Genomic DNA, 27701 nt, shown 5'->3' on the forward strand with positions numbered 1-27701 from the left:
GGGGGGAAGTCAGGTGTTGAATTCTCAGACTTCGAGGTACCCCGACAGGGCTCTGAGACACAGGGGTCTGTGCTGGGGTGGATTCGCCGGCACTTTCCGCCTGGTTGGTATGGAGAGGCCTCGTTGAAGTGTCCCTGCTCTGAGCCTCTCGCCCTGCTCCCCATGGTTCTCGGAGCAGCCGGGCGATCAGAACCACCACCCTATCACCCCCAGGATCACCACCACCCCACGCCACAGCCTGAAGCTACGTGAAGTCTTCCAAATTTGCTTTGGAAGAAGCTCACACGGAAGACGTGGCTCCTAAGCGGACACCTGAGCCTGCTCCCTGGCCAGCCCACTCTCCCCGCGTCCTGGCCCCCCTGCCCTCACAGGCGCCTCCCGCCTCAGGTCTCTGCACTGCACGGCCCGCTGTCTGGAGCGCTCACGTCGAACCCACCCAGCCTGGCCTGGTGGGCACCCGCCCGCCCGGGGCGCTCAGCCAGGGAGTCCTCTCTGAACCCCTTCCCCCAAAGGCGAGTCCCCAGTCACCATCCTGCAGCTCCCAGGCCTCATATCAGTGTGGCGGTGCCTGATGACCCCCTCCTGCTCCTGGCTTCCATCATGGAAGCCCGGCCCCCAGGAGCCCAGCGTGGAGGGGGTTTCCGACACAGACACAGGGGTTTGCGTGGTTCTCATGTCCGCAATCACAGACCCCTTCGAGAAAAGGATGGATGCACTTTCTAGAAAAAAATCCCCACAGGACCCCGCACACAAACTCCGGAGCCACCCGCACCCACTGAGGTCCACACCTGGTGGGTGGGGAGGGTCAGGAAGCCCTGCTCAGAAAAACTTCACCAACACGGCGACCATCCTTCCCTTCTCCCCCGAACGGGAAAAGGTACAGGAAATGCAAAACGGACTGGGCGAGGCGAAAGAAGCTACCGGCAACGTCAGGTCATCTGGGGCCGCGGGCGGCTCCGCCACTGCACCCCCGTGCCCTAAATGCCCCCGGCCCCCTCCCATGCTTCCTCCAACCAAGCCCAGGCCCAGGAGAGCTGATGAGCTCCCGGCACGGCGGGCGGGGCAGCTTCCAGCCTCTGACCTTTCCCTGCCTCCGACCCACCCACAGCTCTGGGAGAGGATGCTGGACAGGCAAAACCTGCATCTAACCAGTATGAACATTTGCCATGAGTTTCAAATACTTTTCGCTTTAAGAAATTGCAATTAAAGATAGGGCAGAGTCCCCGCCGTTCCTCCTCCCCGCTCCCTAAGTAGCGGCGTCCCTGGGGAAGTCGGGGTGCAGTCTCCCCACGTGTGTTTTCAGAGTTTTCTTTCAGTTATTTGCAGCCACTCCTTGGTCTGCATGGAAACTGACACGACTGGCATCTTGTCGTACTCATGTTTTGGTACCCGCATTCCTAAATGAGCTTATGATGTGTACACGATTAGGAGGCTGAGCTCTGCACAGGAAGGCATTTTGTGGGTCTGGCTTCCTGCCGTGTTGGTTCCAGAACCATCTGGGGAGCACACGAGTGGATTTCGAGTGGCTCCTGGCTGGGGCCCTGTGGGTCCCGGGGGCTGCGTGGTGCCCTGCCCGCCCCGGCGTACCTGCGACATTGGCCACCCGCAGGGCTTCCTGGTTCTTGGGCGTCTTGGAGCGGTTCTGGCTGCGCTGCTTGCTGCCCGTGGAGCGGGTACTGCGGAGGTGGACCTCAGTGGCCTTGAAGAAGGCCACCATGAAGGGCTGCTTGTTCTGGGGCCCGTGCCGCCCGATCAGGCCCGCCAGCTTGGGGTTGATGCTCTGCCCTAGACCGGAAGCAGCCAAAGGCACAGAACAGTGGTCACAGGAGGGGCAGTGCGGGGCGGTCGCATTTGTGCCTCGCAGCTCATTCACGCATTCGCTGTCCAGCCGGCGGCCTGTATCACTCGGCACTAACGATGCCAGGTCTGTCAGGAGCTCAGAACGCAGCGGGGAGTCTCACGGAGCACACCCCTGTGCGCGCCGGTGGGGGCAGGCGGGCAGGAACACACCGCAGGTGTCCCGTGGCGAAAGCACCAAGCGAGGGCGGGAAAGGAGTGGGCGGAGGTCTGCCAAAGGCCTCGGGCCAGGGCGAGTTCCACTCCCATCTCCGTGGGCAACGCAGGTCACATGATCCACCGAGTTTCAAGAGGTGGACACGATCCCGCTAGGCGCCAGGGCGGGCTGCAGCAGCTGCAAGCAGCTCTGATGCCCACCACCTTCCGCACGGAGGGGCCCTTGGAGCAGAGCGCTGGGTGACGGTGAGGGCAGAGCCATGTGGATGTCCGGCGAGAGGGCATTCCAGGTGGAGGGCACTGCAAAGGCACAGGCCGGGAGGTGGGAGGTGGGAGCCAGGCCAGTGTGCCCGAGGAGCAGTGGGGAGACTGGACGCCTGCTTAGAGCAGGGACTGGGGTGAGGACGGGGAGCCCGAGGGGCCAGCGGGAGGGGATGGGAGGGCATAAGTAACACAAGGTCCTGTGGGCACCGGCCAGCACTCTGCCTCACCCTGAACCCATGTCCCCTAGAACCTCGGCATGTGGCCTCATTTGGAAATAGCATCTTTGCAGACGTGATTAATGAAGATCTAAGATCGTGTCGTATCAGATGAGGGTGAGCCCTTCTCCAATGACTGCTGTCCTTAGAAGAAGGGGTGACAGACAGACAGACAGACAGACAGACACACAGACACACACACACGTGGAAGATGGCCATGGAAAGATGAAGGCCAAGGAATACTAAAGACCACCAGGAGCTAGAAGAGGCAGGACTGTTCCCTGGAGCCTCCGGGGGGAGCGCGGCCTGGGACACGCTGATTTCGGACTCCTGGCCCCCAAACTGCAAAAGAACAAAGCTCTTGTTTTAAGATCCCCGGCTTGTGAGACTTCGCTCCTGCAGCCCCAGGATACACCGTCCGCATGAAGTGGACACCACAGGCTGTTCCCACCGAGGGGCAACTCGAGTCGTTTGCAAAGACCACCTCAAGCGGCCCCTGGACACTGGATTGCAGTGTCAAGGGACGAAGCCACAGATCAGGGGCAGGCGACTTGAACAGTCCAGGGAGGGATGATGGGGACTGGACCCGGGCGGCGGGAGCAGAGTTGGTCAGAAACGGTCAGAAATGGTCAGATCCTGGATAGTTCGTTTTTAAAATCCCTCTTTAAAATTTATTTTATTTTTAATGTCTTCTTGAAAAATAATTAAATACTCATAAGAAATTGTGGGGGGAAAAGTGTACAGGAAGGTCCCATGTGTCCTTCATCCAGTTTCAACCAATGGTCACATAACTGGAGTATAATGTTCAGACCAGGAAAACGACCAACCCCGGATCTATTTTGAGAGGAAAATGGACACAGTTTGCTGAGAGACTGGACGCAAAAGGTGTGAGCGAGTGAGGAGTCCCATGTGCCCCTCGCTCTGGGCCCAAGCACCTGGAGACGGGGCAGCCAGGGCACGTGTGGGAGGGACAGTGAGCCAGGAGCAGAAGGACAGTGTGGTTTAGCAGCTGTGCCTGAAATGCCCACCCGACACTCGGGAAGCTGGCGGCCAGCAGCGGAATGTCCCAGCCTGGGCCTGACCTCTGATCCCAGAAGGAGACAGCCTTGGAGCTGAGATGGTCTGGCCCTGTGCCAGCATTCCTGGGTTCAAGTCCTGCCTCTGCCACTCAGCGCGAGGGTGCTCCTCAGAGCAGAGCTTAGCACGGGGAAAGTGCTCCATAAACACTGGGGCAGGCAGTGGCCGGGCTGGCGTGGAGACTGGACAAGCGATGTGAGGGCGGAGCCCGGGCGCCTCCCCACCACTGAGAGGTCGGGGGCAGGGGGAAGAGGGCAGAGGGCAGAGGCTGCACAGAAGCACCCGGAGAGGAAGGAACGGGAAGAATCTGCAAGCTGGTTGGACGTGGGGACAGTCGCCGTGCCCTGTGCTCTGCCCGGGGGTCCGGTGGGATGGGCGGAGCACGGGCTGTGGGCTCAGACAACAAGCGGCCCCTGGCCAGTATTTAATGTCATGTCCGGTGGTGATAAGCATTCCAAAGATAAAAAGCGAGAGACAGGACGAGGACAGCCCACTTGCGACAGACCAGCTCACAAGGGCCGAATAAGCTGCTTGAGGACGCGCAGCCTGAGAGCGAGGGAATCCAGTTTGAACCCGGGTCACACCGTGTAACCGCGACAGACATGACGCCTCCGAGTTAGGTGACAGGGGTCAGAGGCCAATGAAAGTGGTGCTTCTGGAGGCCCGGGGCCCATCCACATCTGGAATCAACTTCGCCTGGAGCCCCCCAGACGGCGGAGGTCAGGAGACCCGGCCCCCCGAGGGCCAGGCCAGCACCAGGGGGCTCGCTTCGGTGTTTTAACAGCGAGGATTTCAAAGCCCGAACTCCCCATCCACTGTTATTTTCCCTTAAATTAACCCCTCGAAGGTTCGCTCTCCTGCATTCTTTAGCAGGGTTTCCCCGAGTTCACCCATCTGTAATTGGAACGGTTCTATAAAAGGAACTATTAAAACTGAGCCCCTAGGATTTGCGTTCCCCCCTGGAAGGCTTTTAGGGCAAAATAAAAATGCCTCGCCTGAAAACGCGATGCTGCTCCAGATACGGCGATCCAGCGCTGCACGCGGCCACCGCGCCACCGAGCGTGGGGGTCTGCGCAGCTGTCGGCACAGCCAGGCCCAGGGCCCCGCCCCCGCGGCGAAGAGACGGGCATCGGAGTGGAGAGTAGGGGGTCTGCACCCAGACCCGCCGCTGACCCGCCTGCTTGGCCTGCTTGGGCCGAGACAGGTGATGCTGCAGACGGGGCCTTCGTTTCCTCATCTGTAAAATGGGAGTCACGCCTTTCACCTCACCTAGGTGCCCTCTTCCCGGAACCCAGCCCGATTTTCATTCCGGCAGCTGTGCCTTAGCCGACCCCACCCTGGCCCTTGGGTGGGGCCGGTGGCCTAACACTTAGCTACACTTGGCGAATGGGTTCATCAGGTACGGACACATGACCTAATTCAGCCCATGAACGAATGGAGGAGAGGCATCCTGGACGTTTCTGGAAAAGAAACTTGCCACTCTAGCATCCAGAAGCAACCTTCTCTCTCCCTGAGCAGGACTGAGGGAGGAGGGACAGATGGAGCTCCGGAAACAGCCATCGTGCAGTGACGAGTGGATCGCGCTTTCGAGCGGCGGCCCAGGGGGAAGCGGAGCAGAGGGACACACGGGCTGTCTCTGCCGTCATCACTGAGCCGCTGGATCAAACTGGCCCTGAAGCTCATTTCTCGTCCCAACCGCCAAGACAAATAAAGCCCTTGATTATTGAGTCCGAGCTGCTGTTTGGGGGTTGTCCTCGCCCTTTCCTTCGAGGCCCGAGGACTAAGGAACCTGGTAACGAGCCATCCTGGGCATGGCCCAGAGCAGGGGCCTGGAGGCGGGTGTGGGTCACTGCCCTCCTTTCACTGCGTTTGAGAAAAGAGGAAGTTTCCAGCCAACGCGGCGGACATTCGCCTTCGACAAGAGCCGGGAACGCAGAAAACTGCGACGAGGTGTCCCTTCGTTCTAAGATGCCCAGGACGAAGGCGGGCTGTAAACGAGGGCCGGAGGGCCGCTGAGAAGCCGGGACCCTCCGACAACGCTGGCGCGACTATGAAAATGGGCAGACACTCTGCAGAACCACCTGGCAGTTCTTTAAAAAGTCAAACAGAGTTCTCACAGGACCCAGCGATTCCGCTCCTAGGCATCCGCCTAAGAGAAGAGGTTCTCACGAAAACCCGTTCACGGCGGCACTATTCCCAACAGTCAAAAAGTGCAAACAACGCAAACGTCGTCAGAGAGAAAAACAGAGAGAGAAACAGAACACGGGGGACCATGCAGTCGAATGCTAGTCGCCTAGGGAGGAACGAGGTACTGACACCTGCTACGTGGACGAACCTTGAAAACGTGATGTCAAGTGAAAGAGACCCGTTGTAAAACATCACATGTTGTAGGATTTCATTCATAAGCAATGTCCAGAATAGGTAAATCCATAGACACCGAGTAGATGAGCGGTTGCCAGGGGTTCGGGGAGAGAAGATAATGGAAGGGTGAGTGTTATTGAACAGAAAATTTGTTTTCGGGGTGCTGGAAATGTTCTGGAATTAGACAGTGGGGTGACTGCACAATAATGTGCATATAAGAAGAATCACCAAGTCGCACACTTTAAAACGATGCATTTTATGTTGTGTGCTTTCTATCTCGACTTTTTTTAAGTGTCAAACAGAGGGGAGTTAGGGATGATGCGCCGCCCAGACCCCGGTGCCAGGTTTTGACGAGGATGCCTGGCACTCATGGGCTCCTGATGACCGTTTTCTGCAGGCACGGATGCCTCCCATGCCGCCAGCAGAGGAAGCGCTCACAGCCCACCTAACCCACAGCACAGCCCCACGGGCGGACCCCGTGACCTCACGTTGCGAGGAGAAATCAGGGTCCGCAGTTAAGACCTGGGGCCGGGCAGCAGAGGAGCCACGATGCGAACGCTGGTCGCCGGAAGCCAGGACGCCGGCTTGTCCTTGTGCAGCAAACATGCTGCGTCTCCTCCCTGGGCCGCCCCATACGCCACTGCCGAACGGGGTCAAGGTCGCCCAACATGGCGCAGGGACCACACCCGAGCTTGGGAGCCCCCTCGGCCCGGGGCCCACATCCTAAACAACCACCCCGGGGGTTGCTTCTCGGGGTGGTGGGGTTATAAACGCTACCTGGGGACTGCAAACAGAGCAAGGTGCAGAGAAGACAGCGGGTCCCCTGGAGCTCCTACACAGAGGGTCGATTTGGGGGGCCGGTCGCCCGGCCATCCCCGGGCACCAGGACAGGTCACGGAATCTGCAGGGCCTGGTGCAGAGTGAAATGGCCAAACGTCATTAAGAACCGAATTCACGACAGCAACAGCAAAGCTATCAAACTACGCGCAGGGTCCTTCTAGGGCCGCACGGTGTAGCCGCCCACCACGCACGCAGACACGCCGGAGCGCGCGTGCAGCCCTCAGGACTGGGATCGCGCCTCGCTGTTTTACGCAAACCTGGCTTTTACGCATTTTGCCATGGACACCGTCCCACGTCAGGGAGCACACTAGCCTCTCCCTTGCGGCCATGGAGGGCTGTCACCTGGAAGCCGCTGGGCCTCAACTCATCCTCTCCCGCAGACGGGCATGCGGGTCGCGCCCCGGGCTTGAACCACCACCTCATCGAGTCACTTATTAGTTCGTTCGGCAGCTATTTATGGAGCACCCGCTGTGGGCCAGGCACTGGGCTAAGAGTGGGTGCAGCGGTTACCCCGGGAGCTGACCAGAGATGGAGGTATGCTCAGGGACAAGGGGCACTGGTCAGGGAAGGCCACTCAGCCTTGGGGTCCTGGGGGAGGTGCACTCCTGGCAGAGGGAGCAGCAGATGCCAAGTGCAGGAGATGGGGACGTGCGTGTTGCGTTTGAGGGACGGTGAGGAGGGCAGTCATGCCAGAGAGAGTGAGGGGGCCGCCGGGGTGAGGCCGGGTCACTGGGGGCCTCGGCGGCGGCTTGGATCGGGTCCTAGGTGTGACAGGAGGCTTCAGCGGAGGGGAGTGGCCAGAATTCTGCGATGAGGGGCCACTGGGGCAAAGATAATTGCTGCGGCCAAGTCTTTAACTGCAAAACCCGAGAGACTACGTGGGTCTTGTCCAGACAGGATGATTCAATTCGGGGGCGCGGCGTGAAGCGGCGACCAGCCACTGGAACGGCTCAGGTACCAGTATGCCCGCTGCAGCCTCCAAGCCAGCACGGCTTTGCGCCCCGGGGGGTTCGTGACAGCAACGAGACAGGCCCTGGCTCTCGTGGGGCCCCAGGAAGAAAGGTCCCCGCAGATCAGCCCCGAAGTGAGGGGCTACGCATGGTGTCAGTGTGATGACACGTGGCAGGAAGGAAATTTAAAGTGCATGTGAACATATGTGGGCAAGTTCGTTCATACACGAAGTTCATTTTTGTTCTAATACTCCCCAAAAGGGTCAAGGAAGATTGTACTGGAAAAGAGGACACGTGGGTTGGCTGGGAGAGGAACTGCTTTTCATTTTTTGATGTTACAATATATAGACTTTACTTAGCACATGCAAGCGTTTGTTTTGATCGTCTGTATTTACATGTCCAGCGCAAGTCTTACTGAATAGGGAGCCAGGCCAAATGCACTAGGCAGAGGGTCTGAGGTAGATGAGTTCATTGATCTAGGCAGACATAACATTCTAACATAGCTTTGTACTTCTAGCAGAGTCGAAAAAGATTTATATAGTAGCCAAGGATTAATAAGTTAAAAAAAAAAAACCTGAAGATTTTTCCAAGATTAGAGCTGCCAGATTTTGCGCACAAAAATACAGGACACCCAGTTAAATCTGAATTTCAGACAAATGAATAATGTTTGCAATACGTAGGACGTACTTATGTTAAGCCATTATTTGTTATTTACCCGAAATTCAAATTTAACTGTATTTTATCTGCCAAGAGGTGATCCCTAAGTTAGGACAGAAAGGTCTTCCTGGTGTCTGATTATAGCTGATGCCTCTGCAGGCAGCAGCAAAGTGATGGGGAGGTGTCGGCCCAGCCAAGGCAGTGAACTCACTGGTTTCTTCCCTGAAAGAATGCCCTTCTATCCCAGAGGTGATTCTGGGACCCAAGGGACACGTGGCAATGTCTGGAGACATTGATTGTCACAGCTTGGGAGAGGGACGCTACTGGCGCTGAGCGGGCCGAAGCCGGAGACGCTGCTCACCACCCTACAGCGCACAGGACGGCCCCACAGCAGAGGAAGGTCCGGTCCAAACGTGGGAGCAGTGCCAAGGTGCGGATCTGCTGGCCACACCCTGCCCCCTCTCAGCCTGGCGCTGCTCCTGACCTGGGCTGCTCCAGCTCTGCGTTTTCTGGGCGTTTCATCTGAGTAAACGCCCCCAGTTTTTGCCTTGGCTCATTTCAACCAGCCTGTCTCTGAGATTCACCCCCACCCAGTGTCGTGGGGGTCAGCAGCTCGTTCCTCTATGTAGCTGAGCAGGGTTCGGCAGTATGGATGTGTGCAGGCCGTGGGGCCACTGGCGTGGGGGAAGACAGCTGGACCGCTTCCAGTCTGGGCATCGTGACAACCATGAGACACATCCACAGGTTCTCGTGTGGACCTACGCTTTCATTTCTGTGACTAAAGCAGGAGCGAAGTCGGTTGTGTGGCCTATTTCCCACTCTAGCTGTCCATCTGTTCGTGAATCATCACCTGACGAGTCCAGGGAGCTGTCCGAGCAGGCTGTGCCCTCACCCCAGAGCCAAGTGAAGGGCCAATCCTAGGAGTGGTCAGTGAGGCCGAGGGCGCTGGCTATAGACCCCGCTGCCATGGCCCCTTGTCCCTGGTCTCTTCTACCCGAGGAGGCTGCCAATTAGACCCTTCCTAGCCTCGCCGGAAGCTCCTTCCAGGATGGCTGCTGTGGCTTCTCAGAAATGTCTTCCTCCCTACGAAGGCCAGACGGGAAGAGACAGCCTTCATCCAGTCCGCCTGCCTCTTCCTCCACGCTCAGGGACGTGGAAGCAGCCGTCGTCCCGACTGGGCTGTGCTGACCCTCAGGATACGACACCAGCACACACAACGTGGTGAGGCCAGGAGGGAACACGTCTTAGCTGCTGCTGACACTCCGACCCGAGGGCCTGCGGCCGGCGGCCCGCTGTCCGTCCTTGCAGACGGTTTTGTTGGAACGCAGCCACGTGCGTTCGTCCACACACCGTCTGTCATGACGACAGTCGAGGAGCTGACAGAACTTCCGACCCACGCAGCCTAAACCATTTACTACCTGGTGCTGGACGGGAGAAGTTCACTGACCTCCTCTCTACCCAGCTCCACTCCACGTACTTCCAGCCTTGTAAAGGAAACCACCCGTGTCCCACGAGATAAGGCACCCTATTGTCATCGTTTGCCAATGGAAGTATTCCCGATATTGAGTTGGTGTTATTGGTTCTCAACAAAGATAAAACAGCCATTTCTGAGCGTTTGCTCTGAGCCTGAGGCTGGGCTGACTCTGTTCCGTGGACAGGACCTTTGATCTTGCATTTACAGATGGGGAAGGTGAGGTCGCAGGCCGGAAGCCATCCATTCGGGATCCACTGCCAGGGAGGGAGGGGCCGGAGGCCACGCCCCGGACCGGCTGACAGAGCCTGCGCACTTGACGCCAAACCATCACGAGCCCAGGTGGGCGTCAGGGAAAATGAGGAAGGGAGAGATCTCTGGGCTTGGATGGGCCGCCTCCCGGGCCTCACAGGCAGGACAGCTACCCTGAGGCGCATGGAGCAAGGCCTTCCAAGAGGTGAGCCAGGTGGGCGGCGGTGTAGGTGCAGGCCTGGGAAGGACACGGGACTCCGAGTTGAGGACAGGGACCTGTGGCATGAGCAGAATCAGCAGGCCCAGCTCAGGAGGCCCCCAGGGGCAGGCACGGAGCACAAATGGAGCCTCTTGGGAAAGGAGGGGACGTAACCCACCCACAGACAGGGCGGCATCTCGGTTTTCTTGTGGCGTCTTTGTTTTCCAGGCCCAAGGCCATTGGCTGCCCCCAGGAGGCCCACAGCATAAGAATGTTCCTCACTAATTGTGCAAAACACATTAATTCTAGCCACTTCTCTTGATGGAGCAAGGCCCAAGTGACAAGCGAGACCAGTTAACGCTCGTGACATCTGCCTGGCCACAGTTACCCAACCACGCCGGCCATCACTGTCCGCCCAGCCCTGGGAGGACCGATCCCAGCCTCCGGGTCACTGAGGCCTCTTCTCTTCTCTGTTGCTCGGGCTTCTGGACAACAGGATGTGCAGTGATCACGAGGCACGGGCCCCGTGGAGCCAGCTGAGCTGGGGGCGGGTGGCTCACCGGCCTCGGCTTACGGGCTTGGCCTCCACGGCCACCCTGGGCGAATGGTCCATCCCCAGCCCGGCCCCAGCTGCTGCAGCAAGAGCATCACACTTGGACAGCGTATGCCCTCGACCCCTTAAATGCCCTGCAATCCCATCAGTCCCACCTGGATGATCAAGATAAAGGAACACGGCTCTCGCCCCTGAAGAGAGGAGCCTGCGGCTCTTAGCACATGGACACGCAGAACTCGAGTGTGTCCGACTCAGGAGGCGGAGATGGGCTGGACAAGGGAGAAGGGGACCTCCTGGTCTGGGAGCTCAGGGGATGTCGGGCAGCAGCTGGAGGCCCACCAGGAGGAGGTGTGAGATGGGGAAATGAGGCTGCCAGGTCATCTTCTGGGATCGGAGCCTCCAAATTATTTCTTCCGTGGAACCAGGAAGACGAGCAGGGCCCTGCAAACTAGGACAAGATGCTGGAGTCTCATCTTGGGAGCAAATGACCAGGTGCTTTGATGTCTGCAAGGATGAAAGACCACTCCAGCCCAGAATGGTCTTCAGCTGCCCGTGGCCAGCCTGGCAGGCGGCCGGGGACACCGAGCGTATTGATCTGGGGAGCTGCAGGAAGCCCTCCTGAGCTGTCCTCGGAACTCAGAGCTCGTCCTCACGGCCTCACCCCTGACCCAGCAACTGGTCCCTTCACACTCTGCCTCCTCCTACAGGAACGTAAGCAGCGTGACAGCAAAAGCCTTGTTCTGTTCCAGCCATAACCCCAGTGCCTAAACAGTCTCTGACACACCGTGGGGACATGCAAATGCTGTTGACCGAATAAATGTCCTTCCAACAGGCGAAGAGGCTGTTGACTGTAGGAAGCTGGTTTTAGCAGCCAGGTGCTGGGACAGGGGGAATTCAGCATCCCTCCCCAGTCTGGGATGCAGGGCCCAGGGCCGACCTGTCCGTCAAGCATGGTGCCCAGGCCCACGGTACTTTTAGGGGCCTATGAAAATGTTTTAATATCTCTTAATATCGAAAGACAAAACATGAACTGTTTAGGGTCGGAGACAATGTTTCAGTTTTTAATCAAGCTGGGATTATATTCGTCTTTGTGCCAACACTGTCACAAATCACAAATTTAATATTTTTTTGGAGGGAGGAGCCCGTGTAGGTGAGATGCAGCCCCGGCCACTTCTGAGGTGCAGCCTCCTTCAATCAGAGCCGAGGGAAGCCCACTATCTTCTGGGCTCTTCTTCACATTTTCCCTCTCCAGGAAAGCGGATGCGGCGAGAACGGCCAGGAAGGAGCCAGGATGCTGGCGGCTCCCGGGCTTCTGTCTTTCTGGCCGTGTACCCAGCAGGGGCTCATTAATTACACACAGCCCCAGCGTCTGGTCCCTGGCGACCACATTCTTGGAAGGCTTTCCAGCAAAGAGAGAGGGGCTGAGGTCAGAATGTGTGGGGACGTCCAGGTGTACTCTGCACTGAGTGACTCTGGTCCAGTTCCTTGGCCTTCTCGGCCTCGGCGCCCTCATCTGGAAGATGCTGACAGTGACTACGGGGCTGCTGGGCAGGGCCATTGTGAGACCAACACGCCGCCGACGGCAGCGGCAGGAAGACTATCTAACTAACACGCACAGGCACAGACAGGGCGCGGGGCCCAGGGCTCGGCGCGGCGCATGACTCACTCTTGTCTTCCTGCCAGCCACGATTAAACCTGTGGGACTGATGAAGGGACCGGGCACCTAGAGATCACACGAGGCTGCCTCGGGCACCGAAGTCTGTGCAGGAGCCGCTAGCCTGTCCCACTGTGGGGCCTGCACAGGCGCCCGAGCACGGGGCCGGGCCTGCGGTGCGGGCTCAGCTGTCCCCAACACCGCCTGGACAGTGCCCCCGTCAGCTGGGTAGCTGCCCACTCCCGTGGGGCTGGAATGTGTCAGGATCCCCCCACTTTTCCCTCTCCTCTCTCACCCGCCTGTGGGTGGGGTGGGGTACAGCCCGCGTGGCTTGGGAAGGGGAGGGGCTGCCTCTCCTCTCTCTGTACTAAGGGAAAGCCAGCAGACGCCAGCCCTCCTTCCCACGGCATCCCGTCCTGGAGATGAGATGATGCTCCCCAGGTGGTCCCGGATGAGCCTCAGGTGCCCGGGGGTTTATGGCCTTCTCCCCCACTCGCACAGGCACACCCCAAGCGGAGGTCCCGCTGTGCCGCTCCGCGGGGCGACTAGCAGGAGGGCCTCAGCTAGAGGAAGAAGGAACAGACACTCGCTTCCTGGGTGGTCCTGGGCAGCATTTGGAGACCAGGTGAGCAGGGGCTCACCTCGTGCCAGACCTAAGGTCTGTGATGTCTGTGCCTCCCTAGGAGGCGCATCGCTCGCCCGCATCGCTGTCACCAACGTGTCACTGGACAGGTGAGGAAACGGAGGCCCTGACAGGTGACAGGGCTCCAGATTCCAGCAGCTACCCAGTGGCGCAGGAGGCTGCCTAAGTCCAGACAAGGACTGGATGCTGCACCCTGACTCGGTGCCCCATCTCCTCTCCTCCCAGGTGGGCACAGGTGCCGCCCCTCAAGGCCTTGGCTCGTGCAGGTGCTGTGTGAGGCCACGATGCTCACACTTTATGCTAATGCTGGCAGAAGGTCCTGGAGCAGGGACCAGGATGTCACGCAGTACGTGGGCACCAGGCTGCCCAGCAAACACACCCTGGAGTCCACAGACCTCCCAGCGGGCCCCGCTGGTCTTTCACCAGTGTAGACATCTAACAGGAAAAAGTTTAGACCCAGAACCTGGAGGGTGCCAGACAGCCCAGTACCATATTATTAATGGTGTACCCCAAAAAACCCAGGGCACGGCATGAGGCCAGACTGTTATCATGGGCCAGGCCCCAAGCTACCCAAGGAGCTTGTGAGAGAAAGCAGGTTCCTGGGCCCACCCCGGGACTCATCCATCCGTGGGTCTGGGATACAGCCCAGGACGACACACGCTCACCGCGCCTCCCTGGGGATTCGATGGACGCCGTGCCGAAGGACCACTGTGGCAGGGAAAGAGATCTTCACAGCCAAGAGCCCAAGGTCTCAGAAACGCTGGGCTCACTCGCTCCTTACCTCATCCCCGAAAGGTCCAAAAATTTACACGCCTAACTGGCCAGCTGGTAAACTTCTCCCTTTCCCTGACCCAGGCGACCACACCAACAGGCATGCAGAGCACCTGGACGGGCCGGGTGCCCAGCCTCCAGTGCTCACTGGGAGGGGAGAGGATGGGCCCCGAGTCAGGGGTACAGCGTCTAAGCCTTGTCCTGACTCTAGCGAGCATCTTGCGAGCACTAGGCTACACTCCCCACGACGGAGGGGGGTCCCCAGGCAGCTGCCCGAATGTGGAGCTGTCACCTCTCGGGGGCCTCGGTTTCCTCACCTGTACCATGGGATGGTAATGACAGCATCTAGCTCACCGGGTAATGGCGAGGATTGCAGGGGACAGTGACATAAAGCACTTAATTTGTGCTGAGCAAAGGAGCTACCACATGTTGGGCAATTAAGCTCTTCACTTGCATGAGCTCATCTAATCCTTCGCAACCACCCTGGGAGGTGGAAACTATTATTAACCCCATTTTCCAGATGAGGGACATTGTGTGACTCACCCTGGCTCACGTGGCCAGAAACAGCAGAGCTGGGATTTGAACCTGGGGAGTCTGACTGGCTCCTGAGCCCACGCTCTACCCATCAGGCTCTGCCGCTTCAGTAAGGGCTGAGCCTTATCCACAGCCTGGGGTCGGGGCAGAAGCCGGAGGCAAAGGGGCACAAAGACCCTGACTTTTGGGGAGAAAGATGATGGCAAACCTGACCCTAGAGTGTCACTTAAGAGAAAACCCAAATCTGGGTCACCTGAGCCACGGCAGCACGGGCTCCACCGGGGTCAAATCCAAGGACATGGTCACTCTAAAGAAAAGAGTCAAGTTTGCCTTAGCCTCAGTTCTACCTCAGCCCCGGGAAGCTACACAAGGGCTTTGAAGGACAAAGAAGAGTAGAATGATTCTATTGCCAAAGAAGTTCGGCATCCCTCTGTGCCATATTCCCCGACAGGAGATTCGCAATGGGCATCAGCAAAATAAAAGCCCTGATAAGTTCTGCAGATATGGGTTTTGTTTATCCACTGGCTTTCTCAGTGACTGATCGTGATCTCTTTCTCTTTGCCCTGGGACGCCCACTGACACGTCACAGAACGCAGTTTGAGAAATGCTGGTATATAGCAGGGTTGCAAACTCGTTCTATAAATAAGATTTTCAACAATAATAAATATTTTCAGCTTTATGGGCCCTAGAGTTTCTGTGAACACTACTTAACTTTGCTCTTATACATGAAAACGGGCCTAGACAATACATCAACCAACGGGTGTGGCTGTGTGCTAAGACGCTGATGTGGGAATTGCATATAATTTTATATGTCACAAAATATTCTTTTGATTTTTCTCAACGATTTCAAATGTGAAATTTAAAATGTGAAAACTATTCTTAGCTCACAGGCCACACCAAAAAAGTCTGTGTGCTGAATTTGGTCCACCGGGCATAGTTTGTCAGCCCGGTATAAAACAATGGAAAAATCCAGCACCTTTGAGGACCCCCTTTAAGTGTCAGGGGGCGTGGGCAGCGGGGAAGAGGAATGGGGAGGTTGGGGACCATGAGTAGAAAGAAGACCGGCTTGGAAACGAGACAAGCGTGGTCCTGAACTCTGTGGTCCCCTTGCATATGGCTCATGGCTTGGGTGACTAATTTCTGAAGTTTGGGGAGCAATGCAGGAGAAGGTTACAACGTTCAGCTGCGTTGTCTGAATCGACTCGGCAAAACCCAGCATTAACCACAGTAAAAACTAAAAGCTGAGAACTGGTCTGCAGCTCAGAGCGCAAAGGGCCAAACGTCCCTAAAATGTAAAGAAAAAAACGTAAAGAGGAGAGAGAACCACACGCGATCGAACGATGGGCAGAGGGCGCCAGGAGACGGCGCTCAGGGAAGGCACGCGAAGGGCTCAGCCTCGCACCTGACAGAGGGAGGCAAAGAGGCGTGACAGGATCCCGTTCAGTTTGTCATCGATAGGGTTGGCAAAGAGTTTGAGAACCTATGTGGACGAAGACGGGCGATCAGGAGCCCTCACGGGTCGCTGGCCGGGCGCGAATGGAATGGCCTCGAAGGAGGGCAAGTTAAGAATATCGATGAAAACCACAAAAACAGTGTCACCAGCTGGCATTTCTCCTGGAGCTACAGGCTCTTGAGTGGACAAGGACGTGTGCACTGAGGTTTTCCATGGTAGCCGTGTTTCTAAGAGCAGAAGACGGGAGAACACTCGGCTGTCCATCCCGGGGGGACTGGGTAAGTCACTCTCGGTGGCAACAATGACACTAGCAACAACAACAATAACAGCGGCTCTCATTTAGGACCTTGGGCCAGGTCCTGTTCTCAGCCTTGGGACTCAAAGCCTGGCCCAGGGACCAGCAGCCTCTGGACGGCCTGGGGCCGCCTGGAAATGCAGATGCTGAGGCTCCGCCCCAGACTGGCTGAATCAGAATCCGCATCCTAATAAGACGGCTGGGCGGGTTCCTATGTGGGTTAAGGCACCATTTGTAAACTGGTCCCGTATTAACTCCTTTCATCTCAACAACCCGATGACCCAGGCCCTCATGACCGCGTACGGGAGACAGGAACTGAGGCTCTGAAGTGAGCGAGTGGCGGAGGCTCGCTCACTGCACGCGCACACACACGCGACCGCTTTCAATGGCAAACGGACCAGCCTCAACATAAGCTGTCAGGTGGGAAAAGGCAAGGTGACAAAATGACAGCTAGACTCTGCCACTATCTGCGGGAGAAAAGCGAGGAAGGAAAGTGGAGGCTTAAACACCCAGAGAGCATCTCTGAAAAGATGTCCAATAACAGGAAAACGGCAGCTGCCTCTGGGAGGCGGGGCTCGGCTGCCGGGGTGACGACGGCGGGGGAGGACGGCGGGGGAGGACGACGGGGGGAGGATCTCCGCTGCACACGTCTGTAACTTTTGAGTTTTGAGCCATGGGCGTGTATTACCTGTCTTAAAATAAGCGCTTTTTATTTTTTCCTAAGACCGGGATAGGAAGAAGCTACACACTCTCAAACTACCTGCACTTAATAAGAAATACACTTTGGGGAAGGAGAAGCTGGCACAGCCGGGCCCACCCTAGTCCCCCACTCATATTCCTGCCTGCCCTTCTCACAGGACTGAAGCCAACCAGGTTACCTGTGGGGGTGGCCTGAAAGGTGCCGGGGGAGGGGCAGGTGAACAGCGGATTCTCCAAGTACTTGGGACTCAGAACCACACTCAGGGTTTCTTGGAAGGGGCTTCATGCCCTGCACCAGTGCAGCCCTTAGCCAGGGCGAACTACAACCTGCAGGGGACATTTGGCAACATCTGGAGACGTTTGGGGGACGTTACGACTAGGAGATGCTACCAGCATTTGGTGGGAAGCAAACAGGGATGCTGTGGATACCCTACAATGCACAGGACACCCCAGGATGCCGTGTCCTGAGGCCGAGGAGCCTGCGTCAGCACGTCTCTGACTGCTGTGTGTCTAGGCACCACCTGGGGCTCCCCTTCAAGTGCAGGTTCTCATGCAGCAGCCGGGGTGGGCCACAGATTCCGCATCCCTAGCCCAGCTGGGGTGGGACCACAGGGGCCTGCTGTGCGATCGCCTCTTGCAAAAGGGCTAGGGGCTGCTTTGGGTTGGGATCAAAAGGCTGGACAGTGAGGCCTGGTTGCAGAGGGGCAGGGAAGTGTACTCTTGATGGGAACGAGCACGTACGCTGCTGAGATCCCACGTGAGTTCAGAAGCACAGGCTGCGTCAGAACTAGCTGGGGAAGGGGCCGATACTTACCATCTAGGGTCTCCACGGACAGCTGCAGGCCCAGGTTGTGCCGTGGGTTGACCACCCAGTGGTTGCTGGTGGCCGTGATGTCGAACACCAGCCAGCCCTCCTCGGAGGCCCAGAGGGTACGGCTGTCAAGCAGGAACAGGTCTGACTCCCTGCAAGAGAGGAAGAGAGATGCAGGCTCAGGTCGGCAGCTCACAGCGCAGTCGCCCAGTCACCCGGCTAGCCGCTGACGGAGAGAAGGACAGTGGCGGGCGAGGGAGGCGGGACGAGGTCCAGCAGCACCCCAGAAGTGGGTGCGTCAGACCTCGATCCAGGCACAGAGACCTCTTGGCGGCTGTGGTGGGGCAAGAGCACAGAACAGGCGGAAAGATGTACAGACAGGGGACACGGCACTGCTACGAGGCACAGTTGCTCTTCAGATTTGTTAGGGGGACAGAGTCCAGGAAGGCAGGAGTCCCACAGCCTCCGTGCCGCCGGCTGTCTCAGGGAACAGAAGTTCACATCTGCTCGATTCCTCACCGTTCGCCAGGCCCGGTCCCGAGTGTTCTGCACACATGATCTCATTCCAGTCTCACAACCCGAGTTGTAAGGACATTGCCACCTCCCCTGCACACATGGAAGAAGCACAGCTTGCCGCAGGTCATTTAACCAGGAAGTTGCCAAGTTAGGGCTTGAGCCAGGCAACTGGGCACCAGTGCAGAAACTCTCCATTCCCAGGCTGCAGCATGAGCCCGCCAGGTGTCAGGAGGTGGACTCCCAGGCTGACGTCGTTGACAGAGGAAGCCCTTTACTGCTCTCTCCCCGAGATTCTGCAGGAGCCAAATGGGTAAAACCACACTGACCTTGTAGTGGATGGAAGAGGGATGGATGGATGGGTGGGTAGGTGGATGGATTTTTACATGTCTAGATAGTAGAATTCTAGTATATGAGGTATCATAATGTCTTTCACACTTTTAATGATAAGGACTCAAAGTTTCCCTATTTTGAGTCCTTCAGTAGTCAACTTAAAATATTTGAGTCCGTACGTTGTGCCAGGTCCTGGGGTACAGTGACGAACAGCACCCAACCGGCTCCTGCTCCTGGGTATTGACAATCTCTACCATACCTGGGGCGAGCTAATGTTTTGGGGAATGAAGGTGAATTCTCTCCATCAGGCATAGCAAGTATTTATTGAGCACTTACTGTGTGCCAGGCCCTGGGTTGAAATGCTTGACCAGGACCATGTCACCGAGTCCTTACAATCACTCTACGAGGTGGACAGTATTACCTGCGCCATTGCCATCGTGCAGCTCTCAGAGCTGATGCTCAGAAAGGCAGAGCTGTTGCCAGGGTTACACGGCTAGGACACAGCTGAGGCAGGACTAGAACCCGGCCAGGTCACCTGCAAGCCCAAGCTTACGACCACACGTGAAGACGGTTCTTCTGGACACCACCTTTGCTGGGCTGTAGCTGCCACCACTTCAGAGCCTTTGGCAAACTAAACTCATTGTAACAGGGCCCACTAAGCCACCGGCTGGAGCTGAGGAGCAAATGTCTTTAGATGAGGCGCACGTCCCCTATTGGCCCCGTCCCCAAATCTTCCTTCTAAAACCATTGCCAATCATGCTCATCGATCTTTCCTGTGTGGCCTGCAGATCTGCAAGTTCGTAAGGTCGACCAAATTATACTTGTTGCGTGCCATGACACATTAGACATTGACCAGGCACATTAATACGTATAAGACACCTGAGAGGCATGCAGGAACTAAGTCGGTCGTCTCAGCCAGTGTCTCAAATTTACTCTAACTCCGAACCCACTGAAAGTGTGTAGAGGGATTAACAAGTCAGTCAGAGAAGGCTGTGCAGGGATGGAGAACCAGGCTCAGAAACAGACAGGAGCCAAGGCAGGGGTGAGGGGGAGGCTGTCTCATCGCACTTGTCGAAGGAATGAACTTGAGCACATTCCCCTCTGCATCTCCATCCAAAAGTCTGGGGGCAGAGAATCTGGCTGGCCTAGTCAGTGCACGCCCAGCCCTTGGCCATGGGGGTCAGGGCACTCCACGGTAGTGGACAGCACCGCCGAGACCACAAGAAGGAAACGGGTTATCCCCACCCCAGGTCCCCCAAAACCCCCCTTCTTAAGTAATAGTCAACAACTGCCAGAACTACATTCAGAAAATGCTTAATTATATCATGCAACGCATATGAATAGAATCTGACTTTTGATCTTAGGACCAACAAAACATAGCCACAATATAAGACAGTATGTTGTCCCCCAGCCAGGCAAACTGAAGTCCCTCATGATCTATAAGAAACTCCCCTCTCTAATAGAGAGAGATTATAGAAGCTAAGAAGTCTTTTTAGAGCCACAAAGGATTTTGAAGACCCTGAGTTTGACTCTCGAACAACGAGACGGCCTTCCCTGACCTGTTCTCCTCTCCCTGCTCCCAGGGCCCTTCCAGAAGCAATTTCAGAACTGGCATGGGGGCCGTCCTCACGGATTTCAAACTTGCAAACAAGAATGTCCTGCTGCCTGCATCTCCAGTTTGCCTCGATGACTTTCCTGGCTACGGAGAGCCACCGAGATGAAGCCGCCAGCTGTTTTTGACAATTCGCTGAGAGAAGAAACACCACTCCGAACCAAAACAATTCCTCTACTGAGTCAGGCTCCCATGGCCCCTGTCGGAACATCCACACCACAGCACAGAAGTCACAAACCTGGGTGGTGACTTCGCTGGAAAATCGTAACTTGTTGGAAAATGTGACCAGAGATCTGGTTAGGCCTTTAAAACAATGAATAGTGACTTGGGGAACAAAATTAGGCCTTTGATGAGTGAAGGCCTTGCCAAACGATACTAAGCATTCCCTCATTACAGGCTGTGACACCGAGGGCCAGATGTTACAGGCTAGCGTTGACTCATCCATGAATCAACGTGAATGCACCAGCTCCCCTCCTCCAAGCCACAGTCTGCACTTTGTTCCAGGCACGTCTGGAAGAGCTGAACCTGCACTGGAAGGCATCGGGACAGGAGAGCAAGGTGCTAACGCGGGCTCTGCTTTCAGACGGAAGGCCCAGACAGACGCTTGGCCCGCGTGAACAGGACAATGAGAAAGTGCTCCCCGGCCAAGTCCAGGCTGACAGGCGGGTGAGTGGGAATTTCTAGCTGCCACCTGGGGTATCTTATTAGAACACAATGGTTCCCACAACCAGGAGGAACTGAACAAGCCCTTCGTGACATTTTATTTACCTTGAACATACCAGCCTCCCTGACCCAGCCCAGGTGACGGCAGAGCTGGGAAAATCTCGGGGCGAAGGGCCCCTAGGACATGAAGTGCATCCTTTCATCTTCCCCAGAGCTGAAAATCTAGGGGCTTTCCTTGTGCCAGCTCCCCGGATCTCCCCAACAGCGAGACGGTCGTTCCCATTTTATAGAGGAGCAAAGTGACGTTCAGAGGTGAAGTCAACTGTCCACACGGATAGCCCTTGCAAGGGACAGAACAGGACGCGGCGTGGGAAGTCTGACCCGAGAACTTCCGCGCTTAAGCCCTGTCACCTCCTCCACCCATCCTCTCACCAAGGGACAAGGGACACAGGAAGTCGTTGAATGCCGCACAGTGGATTTGACTGTCACAACACTGCGTGGGGCGGAGAAAATTCTAGAGGGGGACGAGATCTAGGTAGTAAGGAATGCAGAAGCTAAGCAGCTCAAGACGGCTAACTCCTGAGCCTCCGTGAAGTGGGGGTAACGCCACCTTCTCCAGGGACTGGGGAGGACCAGGGGCAACTGGGGGAGGATGGCTGTTAGCGGGTGTGGGTTCCCTCTTCGGGTGATGAAAATATTGTAACATTGAATCGTGGTATTTGTCACACAACTCTGAATATACTAAAGAAAACCCAAAAAACAAAAAACTCCACTGAACTGTATACACTTTACAAGGGTGAATTATATGATACGTGAATTATGTCTCAATAAATCTATTTCTTAAATGGATACAGTCAACATAAGCCCCAAACACAGAGCACGAATGAGGTCATTACACTAATAATGTTTTTAAGGTTTACACACCTGTCCGTGAAAAGCCAACACGCCCGTACTCCAGCGTGTCAGCCACGGCTCACTCTGAAGTACGCTGCTCCCCACCCCCCCACGCACATCAATACTGTCCCAACTTAGCAAGCGCAGATCCTACAAGAGGCGAGATCCTTTTGGGGACTACTGGGTCTGGGGGACCAACCTGGGTGAGGTGGGCGGCCTCTCCCGCCCTGTAGGGTGTGGACGGTTTAGCCCCCTCCTCCCAGCTCAGAAAGGCAGCAGATGCGGGGGACGAACTTGGCGTCCCTGTCCCCTTCTCATGCTGCTCTTGATGAAAGAAACAGCGGTAAGACCCAGAAGGTCAACGTCCCCCCTCCCGAAACCCGGGTTCTCCCAAAGCCCTGCTCTCTGGGGCATAAACCTCTGGTAACCCCAACTCCTAGGCGAGGAGGGGTGTTAATATTGAACCACCAGCCCCCGGGTACAGTGTTGCTGGGGCTTGTGGGCTTCTCCTCCCACGGACGACCATGAGGACTCGGGAAATCTAACCCGCAGGGAGAAGCCGGAGTTGCCGCACGCACTCCCAGAGCCGGTTTCCCGCCAGCGTCTCTCAGCCCACCTTCCCCTGGAAAGTTCTACCACGATGGAAAAGTGGGTATTTTAAATCCTCCGACGTGGGAAGGTGGAAAGTCTTTTCTCTGCCCTCTGGCTCCTTGGAGACTATTTAGAGACCGTGATCTCATGGGCCTTTACCCACGACCCACTCCAGGGGCAGCAAGAACCCCATGTGGGACGCAGGGTGCCACCCACCGACCGTGGCCTCAGAGACATTTATTTACACTCTGCACACACGCGGCTCCAGGGAATCCAGCCCTGAAGCTGGCAAAACAGGGCCGAGAAGTGAAGTCTGGGGCTTTGTCCGGCCCTGGGCACTTGTGGCAGGAGCAAGAGCCACAGGAAACGCAGACGCCGACTGGGCCACCCCGCGCCCGCTGCCTCCGCACCTGGACAGTTCGCGTCCAGTCCCAGGCCACAGTTTCACTCTCCTTTTCTCCTACCCTGCGAGACTGTGGGGCGACGCCTCCTTCGTCCTGCCGGAGGGTCCCAGCAGCCCAGGTCTTAGCAGCCAGAGAGGACCGTGGAGATCTACTCCAGCTGCTTTTCAGCCCGGAAGACCAGAGTTTCTGCCTTGTGCACATGTGCTGGTCCACGTCTCGGGCCTCGGTCTAGGTGGGATGCAAACACGCTTGTCGCCACAGCCTCAGACCCAGCCCATCGCTTTCAGGAGCGGACTTAGCTGGGGTTTGGAAGGGCCACATTCGGAGTCGCCCAAGGTCACTCTAGGAGGCGTGACTGGTGCTGGAGGCCTCAGCACCCCAACCCTGCGTCTTGGGCACCTGCTGTGTGCCAGTTTTTGAGTGACATTTTCCCACCTAATCCTTCCTCTTCCAAGTCTACGGCCACGCCACCCCGAACGTGCCCGATCCCATCTGATCTCAGAAGCTAAGCAGGGTCGGGCCTGGTTAGTACTTGGATGGGAGACCACCCAGGAAGACCAGGTGCCGTAGGCGTAAAAAATAAATAAAAAATAAAGGATTGTAAGCTGACAAGGTCCTTGCAATCTGTGAGGTCAACCAAGGGTTGCTTTGCCTAAAAAAATAAATAAATAAAAATTAAAAATAAATAAATAAATAATCCTTCCTCTTCCAACGAGGTGCATACACTCATGACCCCCACTTTATAGATTAAACAACTGAGATGCAGAGGAGTTAAAGAAGCATCCTTAGCTAGTGAGTGGCAGGCCCCAGACGGGAGGTGACATGAGGCACACGGAGCTATCTGTCACCTCGGGGCCCCCAGCCAGAAATTGCTGCCAGGGGTTAGAGGAAGAGAAGAGAATCAAGGAGAGAATGTGTCTGGCCCGGTACCAAGTGGCCTCCCCCTCAGGGAGGGACACGAACTTCAGGTTCTGCGGTTGGCAGAATAACACCCACCGAGATGTCCATGCCCTAATCCCCAGAACCTGTGAATTCGCTGCCTTCCAAGGCAAACGCACTCGGACTTGGCAGACGTGATAGTTAAGGCTCCTGCGGTGGAAGATGACCCTGGATTAGCCAGGTGGGCCCAACGTGGTCGCAAGGGTTATATGACCGAGACGGGGAGACGGGAGAGTCGGGGAAGGAGACGTGACGGCTGCCAGACGGCCACGGGCCAAGGAGGGCAGGCGCCTCCCGAAGCTGGAGAGACAAGGAAACAGCTTCTCCTCCGGAAACTCCAGAAGGAGCCGGCCCTGGGGACACCCCGATGTGTGTCTGGCAAGATCCATTTAGGACTTCTGACCTCCACGACCGTAAGACTGTCCGTGCGTGCTATCCCGCACACTAAGTGTGTGGTCATTTGCCACAGCGGTCCTAGGAACTGGCTGATCCACTCCTTGAAGGGCGCCCTGAACGCCCCCCGAGTCTCAGGTGCCCTGCCAGGAGCCAGATATACAATGGCAGCCGGGGACGGAGCTCTGGCTCCAGAGGCTGTGGGCGCATCACACGGGGAGGGTCGTTCGACCCTGACGGGGACGCGGGAGGGAGAGGAAGGCGTCCTCTGGGCCAGCAGACGAAGGAAAGGACTGGACTGGGGGGCGAGGGTGCTCTGGGAGGTCGAGCCTTGGGAAGCGTCTCCCCAGGGAGACCAGAGGGACGAGCAGGGAGGGCTCAGGCAGCCAGGAGGGCAGGAGGGGCATTCTGGCAGAGGGAACGAAGTAAGCAAAGTGTGACGAGCGAGGCTGACAAGGACAGGGTGCAGGTGCCCGGAGAGTGTGGAGGTGAGTGGCGGCTGGAGCCTGCAAGGCCTCTGGCCACTGGAAGGTCTGATCCTCAGAGAACTGGGAGGTGGGAACAGTGGGCTTCGCGGACGCCCTCCCTCACCCCACTCTGTCCCTCAGCTTCCCCTCACCCTCACCCTCACCCTGCGGCCCCTTGGGAAACGGCGGGCCAGACGCTGTAAAACCCTGCGTGTCGTGAACGGCCACTGGGCCTGGAGGACAGTCCTCAGAAGACAGAGAGCCAGAGAGGCCGCGACGGAGACGCCAGAGCCTCCCCGGGCTGACGCGATGTCATGGAGAAGGGCAGGCACGGTGCTCGGAGGATGAGTCAGGCTGGGAGGCCAGCTCCACGCACCTGGAGTCAGACCAGCCAGCAAACAGCGGCCTTGCAGGGAGGCCGGGAAGGGGATCAAAGGAGACGGAGGAAGTCGGGTGTGGCAGCTGCGAGCGCCCCTCCTGAGCCCCGGGCTGGGGAGGGCCCGGCCCAGGTCCCAGCGCCCCACCTCGGGCTTCAGGGAATGCCCAACTGTCCCAGGCGTCCCAGGGTGGGAAGGTGAAGTCAGGGAGGTCCGAGGCTTTTTTTAAACACACTTTAAGACTGTGCATATCCAGGAAGACTAAATTAAGTCATTTGGGAGAAAGGTGGAAAAATACACAAAGAAGCATGGTCTCCTCCCACAGCCGGAGCACGAGTCACCAGCCCTCGGCTTCCCCACCCCATGACCATGTCTGTCTGTCTCCCTCCTCCCTTCCCTTGCCCGCCACCCCGGCATTCACGGGAGGGTCAAGTGCACTCCTGTCCGGAGCCCAGGAGGCCTGTGTGCCAAGTCAGGAAGCAAGTCAGCAGTCATTAAGGTCTGGGCCTCAGTTTCCCCATCTGCAAGATGAAGGGTCTGCAGTTTATCAAGGTCTTGAAAACTGCCTCCCATTAATAGGAATCCAAGAGAGGAAAATGAGAAGGTCAAAATCAAAAAGGCTCTGTACTTGAAGAAGGTTGAGAAGCACCCCATGATCACTGCCCCTCAGAGATTTCATAATGCGCATTGGCTCTTTAAAGGCTCTGAGAAGTCCTGCTGTAAAGAAATGTCAACTCTGGCAACGGCATGTGATAGAAGCTGTCACACTTGTGTGTACCCCCGGGTCACCGGGGCAGGAATGAAGACGGAGAAGCGTGGCTAGAAGCGGAAGCTCCCCCCGCCCATCAGAGACGCACCTACCAGCGAGAGAAAACCGTCAGGAGGTCTGAGGGGCGCACGGGACCCTCTCTGTGCTGAGGACCTCAGGGAGGCCCGTGGTCCACGCCTCGGGTGCGCAGGGTGTAAGCATCACAACACAAGGCTTTGCGTCCTCAGCAAGTCATGGTAAAACCCCAATGGGGTGACGGGGCAAGCCGACCTCCGCCCTTCAGGTTCTCTGGTCTGTCGAGTGGGAACAGCAGTGAGGACCGTTCTAAGGATGGATTAATGGGATGCTTAGGTCAAGTGCCAGCAGAGCCAGAGGCTCGGGGCTCTGGGTGGGAGCAGACCTCAGTGTCAACGTGAACCATCCCGCTGGATTTAAGCAGCCCCAGCCCTAAGGCAAGGAGCTCAGTACCTTGTGGCTCTGACCCGCGTTCGGGACACAGCATCTTAGCCCCGGCCCGGCTCCAGACACCGAGAGCGGGAAGAGACGGAGGCTCGGGGATGCCTGCAACTGTTCCCACAGCGGCGGGAGAGCTGCCACCCCCCTGCCCTGACCCTTTCTGCCCCCCGCGCCCGTCCCAGCAGCTGGCGTGGGCTCCGAGAACCTCCCGCCTGCCTCCAGCGCTCCGGCCTCCTCTCAGGCTGCCATCGTAGCAGACTCCAGCCTACCGCGGCCTTTGCACACGCCGGTCCTGCCACCTGGGACACTGTGCCTTGTCCTTGGGCCCCCGGCACACCTGTTCCCCCTTCCGCTCCCCAGGGAAGCTCCTCCGAAGCCCTGATGGGCGTGTCCTCATCGATGCCCTCAAAACGGTCCTTTCCGGCGCTCGGGCTGCTGTTTGGCTTCGTTCGCATAGTTCTCGGGGTTTCCTTCCTTCCCCACCGGACTCTAAGTGCCTCGTGGGCAGGAACCAGTCCCCCTCGCTCGCTGCTGCCGCGGCCCAGCACCGAGCACACAGCACCGCTCCGTGGGCCTCGAGCGCATGCTGAACGTGCTCGTGCGTTCGGAACACCCTTACCAGACAGCGAGGCTTTCCGGCGCCGCTTCCTGTAGTTTGTTTGTGAAAGAGGAAGAGCGAACGCTTTTTCACATTACTCTGGTGCCCCCAGAAATGCCTCTCGCTCCAGTTCCCCAGGGCCTCAGCCCCCGCCCCACCCCTGCCCTCTGATCGGCCCCAGGCAGCTCCACGCCCCACACCCACAGGCCGCCTGCATAATCAGGGGGCCCCAGGTGGAAGCTGGCAGCTGTCTGGAGCTCACCTAGGCCATTTTTGTGTCGTCGCCTCGTCAGGGCCCCTCCTTCATCGTACGTGTCAGGGGGAACCATAGGACACGGACGGGCAGGGAGCCGCAGCTGGCAGGAAAGCCAATCTTAGATTTACTTTTGGATCCGACGCTTGCTCCCCCTTGCTTCAGATTCCAGGGCTCGGGCCCCAGAATTTCCAGAACCTGGAGGCCCTGTCATCTCATTCGACCTCCCGTTAAGGCACGCCAGTGACCGCAGTGCTCAGAGACGGATCTGCGGAGAAACACAGTGACCTCTGGGTCCCCCCAGAAAAGCCAGGCCTTGTGGGGAGCGCCGTGGAGCTTCCGGGATGGCTCTGGAAATCCCTCGCTGCCGGGCAGCTGCGTGTGGCTGGCACCGCGGCCGTGGGAGGGCGAGACGCCAAGGCTGGGAGACTCATGGCCTGAGACTTTCCCTGGTCGCCCCACTTCCTTCAGCCTCCAGCTCCAGACCAAAATAGAATGAGGTAAATTCAGCCTCTTCACGCACACTCAAGGAATAAACAAACCAACACAAACACAGTTATCGTGCTGGGNTTTTTTTTTAAAAAAAAAAAAAAGAACCACAGGCTGTTTTAAGATTCCAAACCAGAGGCAGAAAAGTGAAGTGCAGCAGACAAGGAAGAAAGGAAATGAACTTGACAGTGGAGTCTGCAGACAGAGGCATGTGTCACGATGACCAGATTCAAGGTTT

The 27701-nt window shown here is 57.2% G+C and overlaps 1 protein-coding gene and 1 non-coding gene across 2 annotated transcripts in view; one reads left to right on the forward strand and one right to left on the reverse strand.

The window, feature by feature from the left end:
* Positions 1-27701, reverse strand: part of BMP7 (bone morphogenetic protein 7) — a 75652-nt gene that overhangs the window by 7377 nt on the left and 40574 nt on the right. Inside the window, exons 3-4 of the mRNA XM_039864679.1 lie at positions 17716-17864; positions 1588-1785 (exon numbers count right to left, since the gene is read on the reverse strand). Coding sequence (XP_039720613.1) covers positions 1588-1785; positions 17716-17864 — 347 coding nt within the window. The remainder of the gene's footprint in view (positions 1-1587; positions 1786-17715; positions 17865-27701) is intronic.
* On the forward strand, positions 23177-23295 carry LOC120604143 (5S ribosomal RNA). Its single transcript, XR_005653261.1, has one exon. It is a non-coding gene; the product is annotated as a 5S ribosomal RNA (ribosomal RNA).

The sequence above is a fragment of the Pteropus medius genome, unplaced genomic scaffold (genome assembly GCF_902729225.1).
Source record: "Pteropus medius unplaced genomic scaffold, Ma_sr-lr_union100, whole genome shotgun sequence".
In the NCBI taxonomy this organism is placed as follows: domain Eukaryota; kingdom Metazoa; phylum Chordata; class Mammalia; order Chiroptera; family Pteropodidae; genus Pteropus; species Pteropus medius.